The sequence below is a fragment of the Peromyscus californicus genome, unplaced genomic scaffold, assembly GCF_007827085.1.
Source record: "Peromyscus californicus insignis strain IS unplaced genomic scaffold, ASM782708v3 Scaffold_21__1_contigs__length_65335640, whole genome shotgun sequence".
NCBI lineage: Eukaryota > Metazoa > Chordata > Mammalia > Rodentia > Cricetidae > Peromyscus > Peromyscus californicus.
The window spans coordinates 2114295-2136207 of record NW_026294514.1 but is presented as its reverse complement, the minus strand read 5'-3'; the positions used below and the strand labels follow the sequence as shown (position 1 = coordinate 2136207).

The 21913-nt window shown below is 39.3% G+C and overlaps 1 protein-coding gene across 12 annotated transcripts in view; it reads right to left on the bottom strand.

The window, feature by feature from the left end:
- Ankar (ankyrin and armadillo repeat containing) overlaps nucleotides 1-21913 on the bottom strand; it is a 99908-nt gene that overhangs the window by 73446 nt on the left and 4549 nt on the right. For all 12 annotated transcript variants that reach the window (XR_008220811.1, XR_008220812.1, XM_052749375.1 and 9 more), the window contains exons 2-3: nucleotides 21247-21882; nucleotides 1361-1798 (exon numbers count right to left, since the gene is read on the bottom strand). Coding sequence is in view for 10 of the 12 variants with exons in the window: in XM_052749375.1 (XP_052605335.1) it covers nucleotides 1361-1798; nucleotides 21247-21847 (1039 nt within the window). In the remaining 2 variants the exon portion in view is untranslated. The remainder of the gene's footprint in view (nucleotides 1-1360; nucleotides 1799-21246; nucleotides 21883-21913) is intronic.

Here is a 21913-nt window from a genome sequence, read left to right as displayed (position 1 = left end):
TTTCTCTGTGTAGCCGTGGCTGTCCTGGAACTCACTATGTAGACCAGGCTGGCCTCAAACTCATAGAGATCCTGAGTGCTGGATTAAAGGTGTGCACTACCACTGCTTGGCAATAAAATATATTTCTATGCATTTTGAGCATTTCTTGTGGTTTTACTGTATAAATATTTCAAAGGCATTGTTAAAAATATTCTGATTGACAGCTATGAGTCGATACTAACATATAACTCCTCAATTATTGGGTTGGAATTCTGTGACTTTGGTAACTTTTGTTTAAACCACCACCACCACCACCACCACCACCACCACCACCACCACCACCACCACAACAACAACAACAAAAACTCTCTTGAGCTTCTTCAGGCAAAAGAGACACTCTAAAGAACCAAGTAGTCATTTCCACTTATAAAGAACTAAGTAGGTATTTCCATCTGTCTCAGTCAGTGCTCTGTTGCTGTGGAGAGACACCATGACCACAGCAACTCTGATAGTAAGTGTTGTCTTGCTATAGAGAGACACCATGACCACAGCAACTCTTATAGTCAGTGTTCTGTTGCTGTAGAGACACCATGACCACAGCAACTCTTATAGTCAGTGTTCTGTTGCTATAGAGACACCATGACCACAGCAACTCTGATAGTCAGTGTTGTCTTGCTGTAGAGACACATCATGACCACGGCAACTCTTATAGTCACTGTTGTCTTGCTGTAGAGACACATCATGACCACGGCAACTCTTATAGTGTTCTATTGCTGTAGAGAGACACCATGATCGTGGCAACTCATAAAAGAAAGCATTTAATTGGGGCTGGCTTACAGTTTCAGAGGTTTAGTCCATTATTGTCATGGTAGGAAGCATTGTGACACTCAGACAGACATAGTGCTGGAGAAGGAGCTGAGAGTTCTACATATGGATCCCCAGGCATCAGGAAGAGTGAGACACTGGGCCTGACTTGAGCTTTTGAAACCCCCAAAGCCTACCCCCAGTGGCAAACTTCCTCCCTAAAGACCAAGCTTTTAAATCTATGAGCATATGGGGGCCATTCTTATTCAAACTACTATATCATTTGATAAAAATAATCAGCTCCTATTACTGGAAAGTAATGAAAACATATATACTACTTATTTGAAAAATAATTTCCTGGAGGCTGGGGAGATGGCTCAATGGTTAAGAGCACTGGCTGCTCTTCTAGAGGACTGGGTTCAATTCCCAGCACGCACACGGCAGCTCACAACTGTCTGTAACTCCATTTCCAGGGAATCCAACATCCTCATATGGACATACATGCAGGCAAATAATTAAAATAATAGTTTTCTGAAATTCCAGGAAAGATGAAGTCTAATTTTGCTTATTCTCTTACCTGAAAATGGTGGAAGCAGACTATTTAAATATGGAACTTTCATCCTCTTTTTTAAACTGAGTAAAAATGGAATTAGAAAACATATTAACTTCAGATAGCCTATCCCTCTTCTGATTTCTTTTTTTTTCTCAAAGTGTTTTTGAATAACTTTTTTTTGAAGATATAGCCTTTGTTGTAGTCTCTGGTAAGTACAAATATCCAGATAATCTTGATTGTACTTTATAGCATTAGTAAGCCAATAGGCTGTCTCAAATATAAAGATGTTTTCATGCTGTTGAACTTTTGTGGTACTGAATGTCAGCTTTAGCATAATGTTTTCAGCATATTTCATAAATACAGCCTTTTCTTCAGGGCTATTGGGATCATATGTTGGATCTTCATTCATGTCTTCATCATAGATTCCATCAAAGTCTGGATCATTTGTAATATCGACCAAACCTTCACAGGAAAAAAACAGAAGAAGAAAGAAAAAAAAATAGGTAGTAAGAGACAAGAGACAAGGAAAGGGGCTGTGAAGTTTTCTGGGCCAGACACAGCCATTGCAGTCATGAACTACAGTTGTGGATGTCTCCACTGGGTCTACACGGGATTGGGATGGTCTGTATGTCAAATGTGTTGCTGATTGGTCAATGAATAAATCACTGATTGGCAGTGGCCAGGCAGGAAGTATAGGCGGGACTAACAGAGAGGAAAATTGAGAGAACAGGAAGCTGGTGAGGGAGACACTGCCAGCCGCCATCAGGACAAGGAAGATGTAAAGTACCGGTAAGCCACAAGCCACGTGGCAAGGTATAGATTAATAGAAATGGATTAATTTAAGCTGTAAGAACAGTTAGCAAGAAGCCTGCCACGGCCATACAGTTTGTAACCAAAATAAGTCTCTGTGTTTACTTGATCGGGTTTGAGCGGCTTGGGACTGGCGGGTGAGAGAGATTTGCCCTGACTGTGGGCCAGGCAGAAAAACTCTAGCAACAAATGGCGTCCAACGTGGTGGCAAGAGTTTCCACCTAAAACCTGAGAAAAAAGATTCTAAAACGGAGCGAAAAACAGCTTCCTAATTGTCTCTCTCAAATGAGCGGCAGCTGCCGGTTTGAGCTACTGGCGGGTTGCTGGCGTGCGCGCTCGACCTGCAGTATGGCGGGAATGAGGCCTCTGCAAGTGGCACATTAAGCTATATTGTGGATTTAGCCTTTGCTAGTACAAAACAAAAAAAGAGGTTTCTGGGCTACACGCTGCTTGGATAAAAGCATAGACCCACGATGGCTCCCAGAGCTGGTGGTAAAGTACCAGGCCACGTTGAGAAGCTGAGGTGGGCGGAGCCAGCAGCCACAGCTGCTGCAGCTTAAAACAATAGATTCACAATAAGACAGATTCAGATGTAATAGTTTAAAATGTGTGTAAAATATACGTAGGCTTAAAAGAGACAAAAAAAAGGTGATATATACAGTATAGAAACAAATACATGGTTTTAAAAAATAAAGTCTTTAAAGAGACAGTAAAATTAATATAAAAAATAAGCCACGTAGAGATGACTATTACACAGAGAGTCTGGATTGTGTTGTCTTTGGGATTCTTAACTACAGAGAGATGTTTGATTGTAAAGAAAGCTGAGTTAAACCAGTACGTATATTTTAAAGATACTTTGACTTCAAAATTTGAATGTAAGGATATGTTGCTTTGGAAAAGAGTCTCTTTTGTTTCCACAGAAAACAAGAGGCTATGGATTTGTTCCAGAGTAAGATACATCAGGTTTGACCAGCCAAGACCCCCTGAAAGGTCTCCGATGACACCATGGCCCAGATGATCCAACATCCAGAACCGTTTCAAGACAACTGGCTCAGATGATACAGCCTCACGGACTACTCCATGATCCTAAAATTTTCTTTGTTTCCCCAGAAGATACAGCGCCCCCCTCCAGCAGGAAGTAGTAAGAGAAGCTACGCCCAAATTCCCAAATATACCAAGCTAACTTTGGAGATGTGTAAAGGTTAAAACCTTCCTTTTTAAGAAAAGAAAAGGAGAGGTGCTGTGGGATGGTCTGTATGTCAAATGTGTTGCTGATTGGTCAATGAATAAATCACTGATTGGCAGTGGCCAGGCAGGAAGTATAGGCGGGACTAACAGAGAGGAAAATTGAGAGAACAGGAAGCTGGTGAGGGAGACACTGCCAGCCGCCATCAGGACAAGGAAGATGTAAAGTACCGGTAAGCCACAAGCCACGTGGCAAGGTATAGATTAATAGAAATTGATTAATTTAAGCTGTAAGAACAGTTAGCAAGAAGCCTGCCATGGCCATACAGTTTGTAACCAAAATAAGTCTCTGTGTTTACTTGATCGGGTTTGAGCGGCTTGGGACTGGCGGGTGAGAGAGATTTGCCCTGACTGTGGGCCAGGCAGAAAAACTCTAGCAACAGAAGTCAGCAGGGGTGAGGGGCTTGAGATGACCTACTTCTCACTGCTGTACTCACAGCTAATAATAGATTCATGGAAAAGGAGAGTCCTGCCCTTCAATTGTGTACCCACTGCTGATTCCACCAGACTCCAGCTGATAGCTTTAATCCAATGATGACAGAAAGGGTCCTGGTTAAACAAAGTGGACCAGAAAGCAAAACCTTAATTCATGAATCTGGGAAAGGCTGTGGTAAAAAAGGGGCTATTGATAGGATGAGAGGAAGTTGGGGTCAGGGATGTGATTGTCATCACAAATTGTCAAGAAATATGCTGTCTCCGACCCCAGGCCTATCCCTGGTCATACATCCTCTGCACCTGCCAGGCCTAGTGAGTCTCCCAGGCATCTTTTTGCCTACACCATTCCAAATCTGCAGGCTGATCCCTACTTGCACATCTGAGGTGCTGGCCCAGCCTGGCAGCTGAGCCTCGTGATCCACAACCCTTAGGCCTAGCCTCAACTGAACTCACTATGTGCTGGCCTAACCTGGTGAAGGCCTGGTACCCCAGCCCATCCATGCAGTCCTCATGCTCCCTGACCATAACAGGTTGAAGTGCTGAGTCCAAAGGAAACTCCCTGGCATAGGGGACAAAATGACTACTTATAATGCTCATTGACATACCAGGAAACTGGGCCCAGAGTTGTCAATTGACAGATTAACTAAAATGTTTCTGCAATAAGATAAGACATTTGACATTCTTTATGCAGAACCAAAGAGGTATTATATGGCTTTAAGAAAGTATTATTTCTGTGTATATATATATCAGCCAGAAAAATAATCTGGCTGTTACAGGCTGTACTCAAAGATCAGAACTACAGGGTCTTAAAAATGACAGTAGATACGGATATCACTGCCCTAGGAAAATCTGTTATACATTTAGAGGAATCACTCTCCTCTCTAGCTGAAATAGTTCTCCAGGACTGAAGGGGTCTTGACCTAAAATTTGTTCAATTGGTCCCCTGGTTATCATTCCTTCAACAAGGGGGCCTATGCAAGGCATTAGGAGAGCAATGCTGTTTTTATGTTAACCACTTAGGGGTCATTAGAAACTCCATGGCTCTGCTGAAAAAGTGGATCCATGAGAGAAAGGCAGCAACAACAAGAAAATCACCCTGGAGTCTGCCTTAGCTAGCCCCGCAATGATCTTGCTTCTTTTGCTTATCTTGTGATGCAGCAAGACAATGACCTAAATGGTCTGGCAAGGGGCTTAGAGCAGCTTCTGACCCATGAGTCTTAACCCTTTGTGGGCTAAAAAAAACAAAAAAAAACAAAACCTTTTTATAAGGGTAGCCTAGGACCACCTGCATGACAGATGTTTACACTGAGATTCAAAACAATGACAAAACTGCAGTTGTGAAATAGCAATGGGAAAAATTTTGTAATAGGGGTTACCACAACATGGGAAACTATATTGAGAGGTCAAAGAATTGAGAAAGTTATAAACCAATGGCTTAGAGAACGCCTCTCCTTATCTAAGGTCTACTAAGGCTAACAAAGACTAATTTATGCCTAACCTTCTCACTTTTACTTACATATTGGTAAGTTTTAAAGGCGGTGAGGAGGGTCCCCAACCCCCATACATGAATTGGTGAAATGGCTTTTTTTAACACCCCAAAAAGAGGCAGCTGAGTTTTCCCGACAGGCCCAGCTGCAACAGAAGGCTACGCTCCAAGCCCATACCTTGGAAGCTGCCCTGAGGCCACCAGGGCCACCATAAAGGGAACAAGGGAAGTCCATCCTGCTCCATCCCACTGGAGCTCATCCCAAGTCAACTCTGCCAGGAGCTTGCATCAAATGCAAGCTGGAGTCACTGGTCAGGGTATTGCCCTGACCCTCAGCCACCCACGAGGCCATGCCCTGTCTGCCGACAGCCTGGAAACTGGAGATGGGAATGCCCTGTGCAGGCCTGAACTCTATGCCACATCACAGAGGTCCAGCCTCACTGACACTGACATCTGACTCTTCCAGCCTTTGAACTCCTAAGCCTGGTGGAGGATTGTCATTGTCTAGACTTGGTGATTCCCATCCTCTCTTCAAGCCTGGGGTAACACTACAGATATTGGGTAAATCCATTGACCTTCTACTGGACTTAGGAGCTACCTACTCTATTCTAACCTCTTCCTCGGGTCCCACAGTTCCCTTGCCAATTCCTGTCATGGGGTGGATGGGAAGCCCTCCTTCACATTTAAGAGAAAGCTGGGACTGCCTACATGGGTGGAAAGCTGTCTCACCTCTGTTCATTTACTTATCCCTCTCAGATCTAATGGTGTTTGCCAGTTTTACAGCTCTCCCCCAACCCCAAGCATCTTGGTAGCTCATTAACAAGTTTCCTGTTAAAAGTACAGACAGGTGTGCCTCATTCATAGACTCCATGGTACAGGAGAAACTGATTTCAGACGTAACTTTGGAGGTTCAAAGTTCTAATATTGATAAATGCAGTTTTGATAAACTGATAGAACACTGACTTCAAACAGTTTTTTCAGGAGTCCTTCAATTTCTAGCCTTTTGCTATGACACAGATATAAATTTATTCCAGTTGTAGACACTTGCAGGTTCCTGCACCAGTCTACCCCTCCTGCCAGACTCATGCCAAGGCCAAACCCTTCCACCAACCACTGCACCAGCTCCGAGAACACCAATCAGGTGAGTACTGACAGGTTGATTTCACCCATGTCCTCACTCATGAAAAGTTCCATTATCTCTTAACTCTTACTGACACCTTTGCAGAATGGATGCACTCCCAACCTCTAAGGAAACAGCAGATGGGATGACTCCTGTACTTCTGGAACACATCACCCCTCGATTTGGTGTAATATTCCCCCAAGCTCTTGGAACATCACTGCTGGTACCACTACACCAGACTCAAGGGCATGTCTGCTCTTTTGTCTGGCTCATCCACCCTTGCCTCTTCTATACAACAGGGCACTTCTCCATTCCACTTTTTCTGGCAGTTATCATTCTTCCCATGGCTAGCCCCAAACATGGGGCTGATGATAACAATTTTTTTTTCCTAGCAACCTGCCTTCTCAGTTCCCTCAAGGGGTCTCCAGGATGACAGCTAACTGAATGCTTCTTTGCTTACACCTTGTGCTGTTCGTGACCATGACTCCCAACTTCCCCCTCCCCACTTTGTCCCAAATCAGCAGGAAGCAATCTTGAGAATTCAGCACCCTCATTTCCCCTCCCCACTTGCTATCCATAACTCACCTCTTTATAATAATCAAAAGGGAGGAATGCTAGTGTTTAGATATTACCTGGCCCACCCCTGGGGGATCTGGCAGGATGCACTTGCTAACCCAGGCAAATCAAATATTTAAGACAATCCAGGTCCTATGGCCGTATGTCATTACATAGTAGTGGTGCATGGATACATAGTCTCTATGCAGAGGCACAAAGTCCCCTTTAAGAAACCCCTCCTCTCTCTCTCTCTCTCTCTCTCTCTCTCTCTCTCTCTCTCTCTCTCTCCCTCCCTCTCTCTTGCCATGAGGTTGCACACACCTCCTCTCTTCCTTTCTTCCCCCTTCTCTTTCTCTTCTCCTTCTCTCCTCAGCTCCTGCCCATTTTCTCTTTCTTTCCCCTTTCTTTCTCCCCTTAATAAAACTCTCCACATGAGTGCTGCCTGCATTGTGTGAGCGGCTTTCCACCATGCCCCCTTGACTCCACCTGCCAAGGCCGCCACTGTGCCATTTTTAAAATACAGCAATACCTGTATAAGAAGTACACAGAACACAGACAGAACCAGAAAAGAAACTCCCATAGCATAGTGTAATTAAAACACTAAGTGTCCAGAACAAAAAAAGCATATTGAATGAAAAAGCCCATCAAAAGAATAGCCAACTTTTCAATGGAAACTTTAAATTCAAGAAAAGCCTAGACTAGTATACTCTTAAGTCCTAAACAATCACAGATGCAAATCCAGACATTTACCTGGCAAGACTATCAGCCATAGTTGAAGGACATAGAAAAACTTTCCAATGTATAAACAGCCTAGAAGAATTCATGTTTGATAATATGCTAGATGGTTTGAAAATGGAGCAATTAAATTAAGAGAATAATTAATGTAGATGGGATTTACCTAATGTCAATTATAAATATTATTTGTTTGATCATTTTTGTTTTATCATTAAAAGTTGGTCAATATGAGTGCCAAGATAACAGTTTTAGAAAAACTTGTTAAAACAGATCATAGAGATAAATTCAGACCCAGACAGAGGAATTTAAAGGTGAACCAATCTCAGCATTGCATTATAAGGTTACAGAGAAAAAGCCTAAGACTTTCAAACAGCCAACCTTAATTTATCCAGTAACCTTATAGGAACTGCCAAATGATATATATCTCCTAGACTGTGTAAGAGCTGGATGGACTCTTGTACAAATGTTAGATTTGAGGAGATTCAAGGAAGTGATAGTCTCATATGATATGCATTCACCTTTTGTGAAACAGATGGTCAACTTATAAGAATTATCCCTCAAGACTGGAGAGACTTGGTTACAGCAGTCTCGGAGCCTGGTCCTAATTACAGTGGAGGACCTGGTGGAAAGATGAGGCTAAGACCATTGAACAAGGAAGTAGGGCTAGAGGTATGGGAATCTCCCAAGACCAACTTCTTGGAGAGGGAGATTATGCTAATGTAGAAAGGCAATCTTTATATGATGACCACACCCTGGTTTTATGCCAAGCAGCAGCCTTGAATTCTTGGGACAGAATTGAAGAAGTAGGAAAGAAAATTAAGTCATTTAGTAAAGTTATACAGGGCCCAAAAGACACCTTCACTGATTTCTTACAAAGATTGAATTCAGTAGAAAATAGAATGATACCAAATTCAGAAGATAGACAAATAATTGAATCTCTGGCTTTTGAACATGCTAATGAACAATGCAAAAGGGTAATTAGGCCATTAAAGGCAAGATCAGCACCCTCGGAAGAATGGATCTGAGATATAATCAATATTGAATTTCAAGACCATGATGATTCCCAGAGGTTTAAAGAAAAATTTAAATGTCAAATGTTTCAATTTCGGTAAACAAGGTCACCTAAAAAGGAACTGTAAACAAGGTATTCCTAAAACAATGTTTTTGCTAAGAATTATCCCAACAGAACACCTCTCCCTTCTGGAGTATGCAGAAGGTGTATCAACAGCAGGCATTGGATTAATGAATGCAGATCAACAAAGGACAGACAAGGTTACCCTTTGCCATCTGGAAACGCCTTGGGGGCCTCTCCCAGGTCCCCATGTCAAATTCGGTTCAATCGTTTCCTGTCATCATGGAGGAAACTCCTTCCCAGAGCAATTAAAGGAACTAATGCCTATTGTAAAAAACCATACTTGTCGGAATGATAGAAGAACTTTAGAAGATAAAATAAAAATTTCAGGAGAAACCAGAACAAGAGAGACTTGTTGATTAGAAGAGGTGATAGTTCATCAAACAGCATGGCTATTCAATCTAAACTAACCTATAAGATTAACAAATGCTTCTCATTTGATCAGATATAACTTGCCAAAAGGGAACCTCCCCAAAGTTAGGGGTGAGGCAGGGTTTTGTTTTTGTTTTTTCAGGAGAATAAAGGCACCCAGCTAAGGAATCTGAAGACCAGTGGACAAATGAGACATCTGAAGAAAAAGGACAAATCATTGAGAAAAAAATTTGCCAAGAAGAATAAATTGGCCTATTGATATATCACATCTCCAACAGGATAAAATTTCATAAATCTTCCCAAATGTTTGTTTCTGCTTTTCTCTACAGACATACAATGCATATGGTCTTTTTGTAGTCCCAGTTCAATTAAAAATTAAAGCTGGCTTTGGAGTTGGAGTGTGGCTTGCTCCTTCTCTAAATCCAAGCATGCTTGTTAAAGTAAAATCCAAAATCTCTGTCTCATGTCAGAAGAGCCACCTGATATGGGACAGAAGAAAAACAAACAATTAGAGACTTTTTTGTTGTTAAAAGGAAAATGCAAACTCCCTGTATCATGCCAGAATAAAAGAGCCATCTTCTGCTATGGGACAGGAGAAAAGCCAAATTAATTAAGGGACTATTCTACTACTAATCTCAACTCTTTGATTCTATTCTGATTCTTTAAACTTTTCTTAAAGTATGAATTTTATATCAAAATTTACAAGATCAATATATATAGATATATATACATTTTAAACTTTGTTAAGATATAAATGGTCATATAGAGTACTAACTAATTCTAAAAAGTCGCATATATAGTCTTTGTGTTCGAGTCTCTTATCAGTTTTTTGCAGGAAATCACGGTTAGGCCTAACATCAACTGAAGTCTCCAGGAAGAAGATGGGGCCCCACAACAACAACAATTCCACGTGGACAATAATAACATCACTAAGCTGACAAACATCATCTACAGATCAGCTTTGAACTACAAAGTGCTCAGAGCAATTTTGAGAAGAGCTAGCTGAGATGATCCAGTCTCAAAGACTACTTGAATAAGGATTTGAGATAAAACCTGAATTTTGGCATTATACACAGACTGGATAACGAAGGATATATTTACCTTTCCTAGAATTTGACAATTAACCTAAAATTTTTCTTTCAGGATAAAGATACCTTCGCCCATACCCAGCAGGAAGCAATTTCAAGAATACGACGCCCACATTCCCAAAGAGGTGGTGTGGGGCGGTTGGTTTTTTTTTGGTCTTTTAATGGGTTTTGGGTCTGGGATAATTTTCATTGATTAGGGGGGTTGGTTACAAGTTGTTGTCAAGGGTTAGGAAAAAGGCTAAGCAAAGGAGATTAGATTTAAGGTTCTTATAAAAAAAAAAAAGAAAGAAAGAAAAGAAAAATGTAAATACTTTACATTGGATTGGATTGTTTTATATTGTATACAAATTATATATATTGAAATTGATATTGTTAGAAAATGTTATATATATTTTTCTAATTGTACCGTTCATCTAACAATGTAATGCAATTTTCTGATCCTTGAATGATATTACCAACTATTAGGATATAAAGAAATGAAAGTTAGTAGTTAGATATTATAATAGAACTTGTAGTTATATTAGGTATGTTTTCAAGATTGAGTAGATATATTTTAGATAGACAGGTTATCTTCAAACCCTTCAGAGATCTACAGAATATGGCATTTAAAATGTTTTAATAACTTAGAAAATTTTTCTTTTTTGTTATAACTATGAGACATGTCGGCTCCTGGCAGTACCAATCTACTTCAGAGAAAATATGGGCATTGAAAAAACTGCAATTGGAGTTAACTTTCATTGTGGCAAAAGTTAGCCACTGGATAACAAAGTATCCTCAAATCAACTGCTGACAAACAGGACAAACAGGACACGAAACAAAGGACTACTGATTCTTGTCAAAACAAGTGTGATTATGGCTTTATCAAAAGGCATCTTCTGAGGCCAGGACAATATGGCACCATCCCTGAAGTGGCCTTCGCAATCCGGGAAAGGTACAGTGCCCTTTTCTTCGAAGGCAGCTTAACAGGCAGTGGGCCGATGGCTTCTGATGTGCAATGGGAAGGTAGTTGAAACAGTTATTCTTGAAGAGTAATTAAGCTCACACCTCTCAACAGTAGAATGGCATTTAATAGAGGGATGTGGAGAAGAACGGGATGCTGAAATGAAGCCACATACACACATAGCCAAGAAGAATGGACAGCTGAATTAAAAAAACATCAACAATTTCCAGAATTTAAAATCCTGAATCATGACATGACACTAGTGGAATTCAGGTGTTTCTGGTATATAGACTGCTCTCACCCAATGTGAGGTTGAACTGTTGACCTTGTGTACATCCTACTTCACAAATGAGTCTGTCAGATACGCTAAGCCTATAGGCTGAAGATGATGCCCCAAAACTGCGGAGAAACCTCAGATGATTGTCCAGGCAGTTGGATGTTTCTGTCAACTCACAATTTTTTGGAAGTTGCTTGCATATACTTCCTGTTTTTATTTTTTTGTTAGCTAATATTATTTCCTTCTTGGGTCTCTGAGGGAGTTGAAGAGTAGTTAGTTATAGTTGAAGATTAATTAGAATAGAAAGTGAATTAGATACAATAGGAGAGATAATGGAATTATTTTCTCTGAATTTGTCAAATACAAATGAACTAGATAGACATTGTTTAGGTATTTATTACTTGTATATATTGTATATAGTTATTGTACTTTTGTATATAGTTTTTCTTATGTTAGTTATAAGCTTTTTCTTTTTTTCTTTGTTATTAAAATAGAAAAGGGGAAATATGGTGATATTTTATTTGTATTAAAATGTTATTTGTATATTAATAAATAAAGTTGCCCGGGGGTCAGAGCTATTAGCAAGCCATAGGAAACCAGGGCAGTGGTAGCGTACGCTTGTAATTCCAGCACTTGGTAGGCAGAGCTGGGTAAGTCTCTGTGTGTTCAGGGATACAGCCATTATTGAATACACATGCCTTTAATCTTAATACCAATCATGGAAAACCTGGAGGCCTATACAGACAGGCCGTGAGGAGGCGGTCATGTGGTTGGGTTTACAACCAATGAGAAGGCAGGACAGGAACTCTATATAAAGACTTTAACACAGGGGTAGCTCTGGTTCGGAGAGGTAGGACCACCGCAGGAGGAAGGGTAAGGTTTTAGCTCTTAGCTCTGACCTCTTGGCTTTCTTCTTTGCATTGGTTCTGTGTTTATTATTTAATAAGAAGGTTGGATACATCTACATTTTATTGCCACTAATTTCATAATCCTTTGGTTTTTATCTTAACTCTTTAGAGCTTTTCTTTTTTTTTTTGGTTTTTCGAGACAGGGTTTCTCTGTGTAGCTTTGCGCCTTTCCTGGGACTCACTTGGTAGCCCAGGCTGGCCTCGAACTCACAGAGATCCGCCTGGCTCTGCCTCCCGAGTGCTGGGATTAAAGGCGTGCGCCACCACCGCCCGGCCCTAGAGCTTTTCTTAAAGTATAAATATTACCTTAAAATGTATAAGATTAATATATATATATATATATATATATATATATATATATATGTTTAAATTTTTTGTCATGATATTAATGGTCATATAGAGTACTAATTCTAGAAAAAGGCTTCATCTAGTTTCCTGTACATGATTTCAGGTTTGAGTCTCTATCAGGTAACTAGTAATTAAGTTTTTGTATTCTGAATGTACATAACAAATATTGATCCTTTAACCTCTTTGAGATCTGCTGCATATGACATTTAAAATGTTTAAGTTTCCTGCAATGAACCATGACTAATTCTAACAGTGACCTTTGAAGTCTCCAAAATGATGATGTGGCCCCACAATGATGATTCCACATGAACTATGATAACACCACTAAGCTGACAAACACCACCCAAAGATTGGCTTTGGACTACAAACTGCTCAGGACAATTTTGAGGTGGTGATCCAACCTCACAGACTACTCTAGCCAGGACTTGAGACAAGCCCTGCACTTTTCCATTACACAGAGACTGGACAACAAATGATACAACTACCTCTCCCAGGACTTAACAATTAACCTACATTTTTCTTTTCAGGATCCCCTAAAGATGTCATCACCCCAGACAGCAGAAAATAAATTTAAGAACATGTTGCCCACAATCCCAAGAGATGGAGTGGGTGGGTTTTGGTCATTCAATGGGTTATGGATATTTGTCATTGTTTAGGGTGGTTGGTTACAAGCTGTATTGGTAATGGTCAGGAAAAAAAAACTGAACAAAGGAGATTAGATTCAGGGTTCTTGCTTGAAAAAAAAAGAAAAAGAAAAAAGGGGATATAGATATGATAGGATAAAAGGGTAGATTTTTGAATTTACTCTGAAAAAGAAGATATAGATATGATAGGACAAAAAGGGTAGATTATTAAATGCACTCTGGAAAAAGAAGATATAGGAATGATTTGATAAAGGGTAGATTACTGAATCTACTCTGAAAAGAAAAAAGCGAGGATATAGATATAATAAGATAAAAAGATAAATCATTGGAACTACTTTTAAAAAGCAACTACTAGTTTTAAATATTTTACATTGGATTGGATTTTTGTATAGTGTATACAAATTTTATATATTGATACAAATTTGAGATTACTCTTGTTAGAACATACTGTACATATATTTTTATTCTTGTTCAAGGTATTGTACCTATGCAACTCATTTAACAATGTTATGCAAATTGCTAGTCCTTGAAAGTTACTATTACAAACTATTTACAATAATAAAGAAATGTAAGTTAGTAGTTGGTCATTACAATCAAACTTGTAGTCATGTTAGGTATGTTTTAAAGGTCAAACAGAGATATATTTTAGATATACAGGTCATCTTCAAACACTTCAGAGATCTACAGAATATGGAATTAAGATGTTTTAATAACATAGGTTTAACATAGGTTCTTTTATTTATGACAATGAGACATGCCTGCTCCTGGCAATACCAATCTACTTCAGAGAAGATGATGGACATTAAAGAAACTTCATTTGGAGTTTACTTTCTTTGTGGCAAAAGTAAGCCACTGGGCAAGAAAATGCCCTTGCCTTGACTGATGACAGTATGCTGTCCAAAATGGACAAGCAGAACACAAAAGAAAGGACTGCCAAACCTTGCCAAGACAATGTAGGAAGGCCCTTTAGAAGATCCTGCTTTAAAGATGAGTCTGTCAGATATGCTAGGCCTGTAGGTCGAAGATGGATGCCCTAATGTTGCAGAGGAAACTTGGGTGACTGACCAGGCAGCCATCTGTTTCTGTCATTTCTCACAATTTTGGAAATTTGCTTCCTTGTACTTCCTGCTTACTCAGTTAATATTATTTCCTTCTCGGGTCTCTGAGGGAGTTGAAGACTAGATAGTTATAGTTTTCCTTGTTAACAAATTCAGAAAAGAAACTCACTAAAGAGACAAAAAGTGTATAAGTTTGAGAGACATCAAAAGATAATTTTTGGTTGGTAATACAAGTTAGGATAGAAAGTGAATTAGGTACAACATTTTGGACTCACCAAAATAGAATAAATAATGGAGTATTTTCTCTGAATTTATCAAATGTTAATGGACTAAACATTATTGATGTAATTATTGCCTGTATATATTGTATATAGTTATTGTACTTATTATATAGTTTTTCTTATATTAGTTATAATCTTTTTTATTTTAGACAAAAAGGGGAAATGTGGTGATATTTTGTTTATGCTCTAACAAATAAAGCTTGCCTGAAGATCAGAGGGCAAAGCCAGCCACTAGTTAGTCATAGAGGCCAGGCAGTGGTGGCACACACACATAACTTTAATCCCAGCACTAGGGAGATTGAGACAGGAAGTGATAGGCTGGGCAGAGAAAGGGAATATAAGGCAGGAGGAGAGAGGAGCTCGGGCTCTTTCAGGCTGAGGATTCTTAGAAGTAAGAAGTCTTTCTAGTGGCTGGCTGTTCTGTTTCTATGTTCTTTCAGCTTTCACCCTGATATCTTACTCTGGGTTTTTATTGTTAAGACCAATTAGGATTTATGCTACAAATAAGAACAGGGAGCAAGCAAGTGTTGATATCCTAGAATCTGACAAAGTAGATTTAAACCTAAAACTGACCAGAAGATATAAAAAGGGATATGTCATTCTAATCAAGAGAATAATTTATAAAGAACACATTACTGTTGCTAGAGTTTTCCTGCCTGGCCCACAGTCAGGACAAATCTCTCTCACCTGCTAGTCCCACAGCCGCTCAAACCCGACCAAGTAAACACAGAGACTTATATTGGTTACAAACTATATGGCCGTGGCAGGCTTCTTGCTAACTTTTCTTATAACTTAAATTAATCCATTTCTATAAATCTATACCTTGCCACATGGCTCGTGGCTTACCGGCATCTTCACATGCGGCTTGTCATCATGGCGGCTGGCAGTGTCTCTCTGACTCAGCCTTCCACTTCCCAGCTTTATTCTCCTCCTTGTCCCGCCTATACTTCCTGCCTAGCCAATGGCCAATCAGTGTTTTATTTATTGACTAATCAGCAACACATTTGCCATACAGAACATTCCACAGCACTTCCCCCCCCTTTTTTTTTTCAAAAAGAAGATTTTAACCTTAAAGTAAAATTACATATAATTTGGGAATTTGGGCGTAGCTTCTCTTACTACTTCCTGCTGGAGGGGGGCGCTGTATCTTATGGGGACACAAAGAAAATTTTAGGATTATGGAATAGTCCATGAGGCTGTATTGTCTAAGCCAGATGCCTTCAAACCATTCTGGATGTTGGATCATCTGGGCCATGGTGTCATCGGAGACCTTCAGCGGGTCTTGGCTGGTCAAACCTGATGTATCTTAATCTGGAACAAATCCATAGCCTCTGGCTTTCTGTGGGAACAAAAGCAGAGACTCTTTTCCCAAGCAACATATCCTTATATCCAAATTTTGAAGTCGAGACACCTTTAAAATATATATTTTGGCATAACTCAACAGCTTTTACAATCAAATGTTTTTCTGCAGTTAAAAATCCCAAAGACAACACAATCCAGATTCTCTGTGTAATATTCATCTTTACGTGGCTTATTTTTTATATTAATTTTACTGTCTCTTTAAAGACTTTATTTTTTAAAACTATGTATTTGTTTATATAACTGTATATATCACCTTTTTTTGTCTCTTTCAAGCCTACATATATTTTACACACATTGTAAACTATTACATCTGAATCTGTTTTATTGTGAATCTATTGCCTTAAACTGCAGCAGCTGTGACTGCTGGTTCCGCCCACCTCAGCTTCCCAACATGGCTACGTTTACCACCAGCTCTGGGAGCTATCGTGGGTCTATGCTTTTAGCCAAGCAGCGTGTAGCCCAGAAACCTCTTTTTTTGTTTTGTACTAGCAAAGGCTAAATCTACCATGCAGCTTAATGTGCCACTTGCAGAGGACTCATTCCCGCCATACTGCAGGTCTAGCATGCACACTAGGAATCCACAAGTAGCTCAAACCCGCAGTTGCCGCTCATTTAAGAGAGACAATTAGGAAGCTGTTTTTAGCTCCGTTTTAGAATCTTTTCTCAGGTTTTAGGTGGAAACTCTTGCCCCACGTTGGGCGCCATTTGTTGCTGGAGTTTTCCTGCCTGGCCCACAGTCAGGACAAATCTCTCTCACCTGCTAGTCCCACAGCCGCTCAAACCTGACCAAGTAAACACAGAGACTTATATTGGTTACAAACTATATGGCCGTGGCAGGCTTCTTGCTAACTTTTCTTATAACTTAAATTAATTCATTTCTATAAATCTATACCTTGCCACATGGCTCGTGGCTTACCAGCATCTTCACATGCGGCTTGTCATCATGGCGGCTGGCAGTGTCTCTCTGACTCAGCCTTCCACTTCCCAGCTTTATTCTCCTCCTTGTCCCGCCTACGCTTCCTGCCTAGCCAATGGCCAATCAGTGTTTTATTTATTGACTAATCAGCAACACATTTGCCATACAGAACATCCCACAGCACATTACAATCCTAAACATATATGCAATAAACTCTGGTACATCCACTTTCATTAAAAAGTGTACTGCTGGAATTAAAGACACAGATTAACAGAGATTAACTCCAACTCAAAAAAATAGGAGGGAATTTCAATACCCTACTTTCTCCAATAGGTCATCTGGATAGAAACTAAACAGAGAAACATCAGAACTAAATGACATCATATATCAAACGGTTCATTTTACCTCTGTAGACATCAGGCACTAATGTGGTGCAATAAATACATGCAGACAAAACACCCATACACATAAAATAATAAATAAATCTAAAAAACCCTTTGAAGAAATAATTAAACAAAAATTCCTGGAACTAAGAGAAAGGAAAACAACATAAGCATATAACTTTAAGCTTCTACATTAAGAAATCAGGTGGAGCGGGGGACCACAAATAAATGACTTAATGATGCAACTCAAGAACTTAGAAAACCAAGAACAAACCGAGCCCAAATAGAGTAGATGGCAAGAAATAATAAAAAAAATTCAGAGAAGAAATTAACAAAAGCAAAGGAAACAGTGTTAAGCATCAACCAATCTAAGAGCTCATTCTTTGAAAAGATAATCACGATCAACAGACTGTTAGCACAATTAAAGAAGAGGAGACCCAGATTAACAGAATCAGAGATGAGCAGAGAAATCTTACTACAGATAACAAAAGAAATCCAGAACAATGTAAGGAAATACTTTATAAACCTCTACTCTATTAAGTTACAAAACTAGAATAAATAGATGGATTCTAGATTCACCAAAACCACTAAAGTTAAACCAAGAAGAGTTCAACAACTGAAACATCACTTTATTACAAACAAGCAGACTGAAATGGTAATAAAAAGCTTTCACATTAAAGAAAAAAGTCCATACAGGCCTAGTTTGACTCATAGCAGCATTCTATTCAACTTTTAATGATCAATAACCAATACTTCTTAAATTCTTCCAAAAATAGAAACAGAAGGTGCACTCTCACACTCCTTCTATGAAGCCAGTATTACTCTAATACCCAAACCAGGTACGGAAAAACATCCCTAATGAACATAAATTCAAAAATCCTCAATAAAATACTTGTTAACCGAATCAAGCAAGTACCAAAAAGATCACACACAGGTTGATTTTATCCTAGGGATGCAGAGACAATTCAACACATGTAAGTAAATAAATGTAATAAGTCATATAAATGGACTTAAAGAAAAAAATCACACTTGATAAAGAAAGGGGCTTTGAAAATCACCATCCTACCAAAAAGCAATCTAGAGAGTCAGTGTAAACCCAATCAAAATCCCCATGACATTCTTTACAGAAATAGGAAAAAACCCTAAAATTCATATGGAACCACAAAAGATCCCAGATAGTTAAAGCAATCCTGAGGAAATAGAACAATGTTGGAGGTATTCAAATTACAAATTTCAAGTTAAAACTATAGCAAAAAAAAAAAAAAGAAAGAAAAAATATGGTCTTTGCACAAAAATAGACATGTAGATCAATGGAAAAAAAAAGTAGGGGGCACAAACAGAGCTACAACCATCTGATATTTGAGGAAGATGCTCAAAATCTACATTATTGAAAGACAGTATCTTCAACAAGTGCCGCTGGGAAAACTGAATGTACACATGTAGAAGAATGGAATTAGACCCATATCTATTACCTTGCACAAAAAGCAACCTCAAATGGGTCAAAGACCTGTATGTGAGATATGAAATGCTCCAACTGCTAGAAGAAAATGTAGATAACACCCTACATGATATAGGTGTAGGAAAAAAATCTTCATAAATAGGACTTTGTTCACTCAGGAATTAAAGCCATCAATTGACAACTGGGAACTCAAAACTGTACAGCAAAGGAAACAGTCAACCCAGTGAAAAGGAATCCCACAGAGTGGGAGACAATCTGTCAGCTATAGCCTTTTGGAAGATCAATATCCAGAATATTCAAAGAACTTGGAAATCAAGAAAACAAATTACCCAACTGAAAATGGTCTATGGATCTGAACAGAGAGTTATCAAAAATAAAAATGGCTAAGAAATATTTTTTAAAGTGTTCACTATCCCTAACAATCACAAATATGCAAATTAAAACTTCTCTGAGATTTCATCTTACCCCAGTCACAATGAATGAATGGCTAAGTTCAAGAAAACAATTGACCCCAAATGCTGGCAAGGATGCAGGGAAAGGAACCCTTCTCATTCACTGTTGTTGGGATTGAAAACTGGGGCGGCCACCATGGAAGTAAATATGGAGAATTCTTAAATACTAAAAGTACATCTACCATAGGACCCAGCTATGACCACTCCTTGGTATACACCCACAGGACTCAATATTCTACTCTAGAGATACTTTCTCAACCATGTCCATTGCTGCTTTAGTCACAATAGCTAGAAAGTGGTAACAACCTAAATGTTCTTCAATTGGTGAATGGATAGTAAAAAATGTGGTACACATGTACACAATAACATTCTGTTCAGCTATAAAGAAAAATGAAATTTACAGATAAATAAATGGAACTGGAAACTATTGTGTGGGGGTAACCTGGACACAGAAAGACGCTATATAATTCTCTCCTATTTGTGGATCCTGGCTCTGAATCTTTAGATCTGAGTATATAACCTGAAGTATTGGAAGAAGCCAGGAAAGTGGAAAAGCACTATGGGAGAACAGTGGGGAAGGAGTTCTAGAGAGGGGAACAGTAGGTGTTTTAGTTAGGGTTTCTATTGCTGCTGTGAAACACCATGACCAAAAGGTAAGTTGAGCAGGAAAGGGTTTATTCTGCTCACACTTCCACATTGCTGTTCACTACTGAAGGAAAGAAGTCAGGACAGGAACTCAAACAGGGCAGGATCCTGGAGGCAGGAGCTGATGCAGAGGCCATGGAGGGGTGCTGCTTACTGGCTTGCTTCACATGGTTTGCTCAGCCCGCTTTCTTATAGAAACCAGGACCACTAGGCCAGGGATGGCACCACCATGGGATGGGACCTTCCCCACTGATCACTAATTGAGAAAGTACCTTACAGCGGGATCTCATGGAGGCATTTTGTCAACTAAGGCTCCTTCCTCTCTGATGATTCTAGTTAATGTCTAGTCAAGTTGACACACAAAATTAGCCTGTACAGTAGGACAGGTGTAATGGGGAAAATGGGGAGGAGGATGAAGACTTTTATGTGGGGAAAGGGATGGAGAGATAGATGACTCTAAGAATGTTTTAAAAAGCCATAGGGCAACATATTTTATAAGCTTACCTAAATATATATAATAAATATAGATTAGATATAGATATATGTGTGTATATATGTGCATGTATACATGTATCCATCCTTTTTAGTTGAGTTCTATACCACAGGGGATGATGATAATTCCCCTAAGAACCATGCATGATCACAATAGGACTTACACACATATGCAGTATGTATAGGGCCTGTATAGGTTCAAGCCAGACGGGGTCCCAGATCTGAAAGGGGGAAGTGGATGTGGGCTCCATTCTCTAACTAAGATGCTATCTGTAATTGACACCTGCTTGCAAAGAATAAATGAGTTTTCTCCAATGGAGTCTCACTGAGTATACTTACCACAGTTCAGGGTAGGCCCCATGCCTAGCAGTAGATGGCCAACATAAACGAACTCAATGGTGTTTTTGTAGGCTCTTTGTCTCATTTTGCTGTTGGGGAACTTCTTAACAGTCTTTTGCATGCATATTGTGGTTTCTGATTTTGTACGTGTGGGGTGTGTGTGTGTGTGTGTGTGTGTGTGTGTGTGTGTGTGTATGTGTATGTGTAGAGACAGAGAGAGAGAGAGGTTCTTTTTTCATTTGTTTGTTTTCCTTTTTGTTTTTTTTAAAGTGATAAAGAAAGGAGGTGGAGTTGGGAACAATCTGGTAGGAGTTGGAGGCGGGGAAGTATGATCAGAAAATATATTTTATGAAAAAAGTTTCTTTTCAATAAAAAAGAAAAAAAATGGCTTATGATAAAAATAATTAAGCAGTGCTAAATTCTCTTACCTGCTGAACTAAACTCAGAAAATATATCTTTAGTTGTTTGAGGCTTCCCGTCTGGATCGATGTCCATGATAGTGCGCCACAACTCAGAGAATCTGGTTCGCTTCTCTTTGGGCATGTATATTCCATGCCACAGTGCTTTTAGCATATAGTCAATATAGATCAAAATTTGTCCAATTCTGGTATCATAATAAGCTGGAGGTAGTTGACAAGAAGAACTCTGATCATAATTTGCTTCTAAACTGATTGAAGGGATTTGATTTAAGCAATAAATTCCAACAGCCAACTCCCTTAAGATCTGATGGACTTCCCTATAGTCTAAGTGGGCGGTGGGGTCCACAGGCGTCAACAGGATGGCGGTAGAGAAGCCTACATTATTTATTTGACTCATGAGTCCACATGGGATGTCTAGTTGAGAGCGAACATCCTCCTTGGCAGACAGCCAGCTGACTAGTGCTGTTGTTAGTAATTCTTGCACTTCACTGCGATCATATTTTTCAAAGAAAGCAGAAGCATTTCTTTGCACTGCTAAATTTTCCAGGTAGGTTTCTTCATCTTGAACTTGATCAATTCTAACTATTCCTTTTTTGGATAGTCTTAACATTTCTACTTAAATCCAGTATATACTTCTTGAAGTTCCTGCAATGAGGGAAAAGACAAGCAATAATAT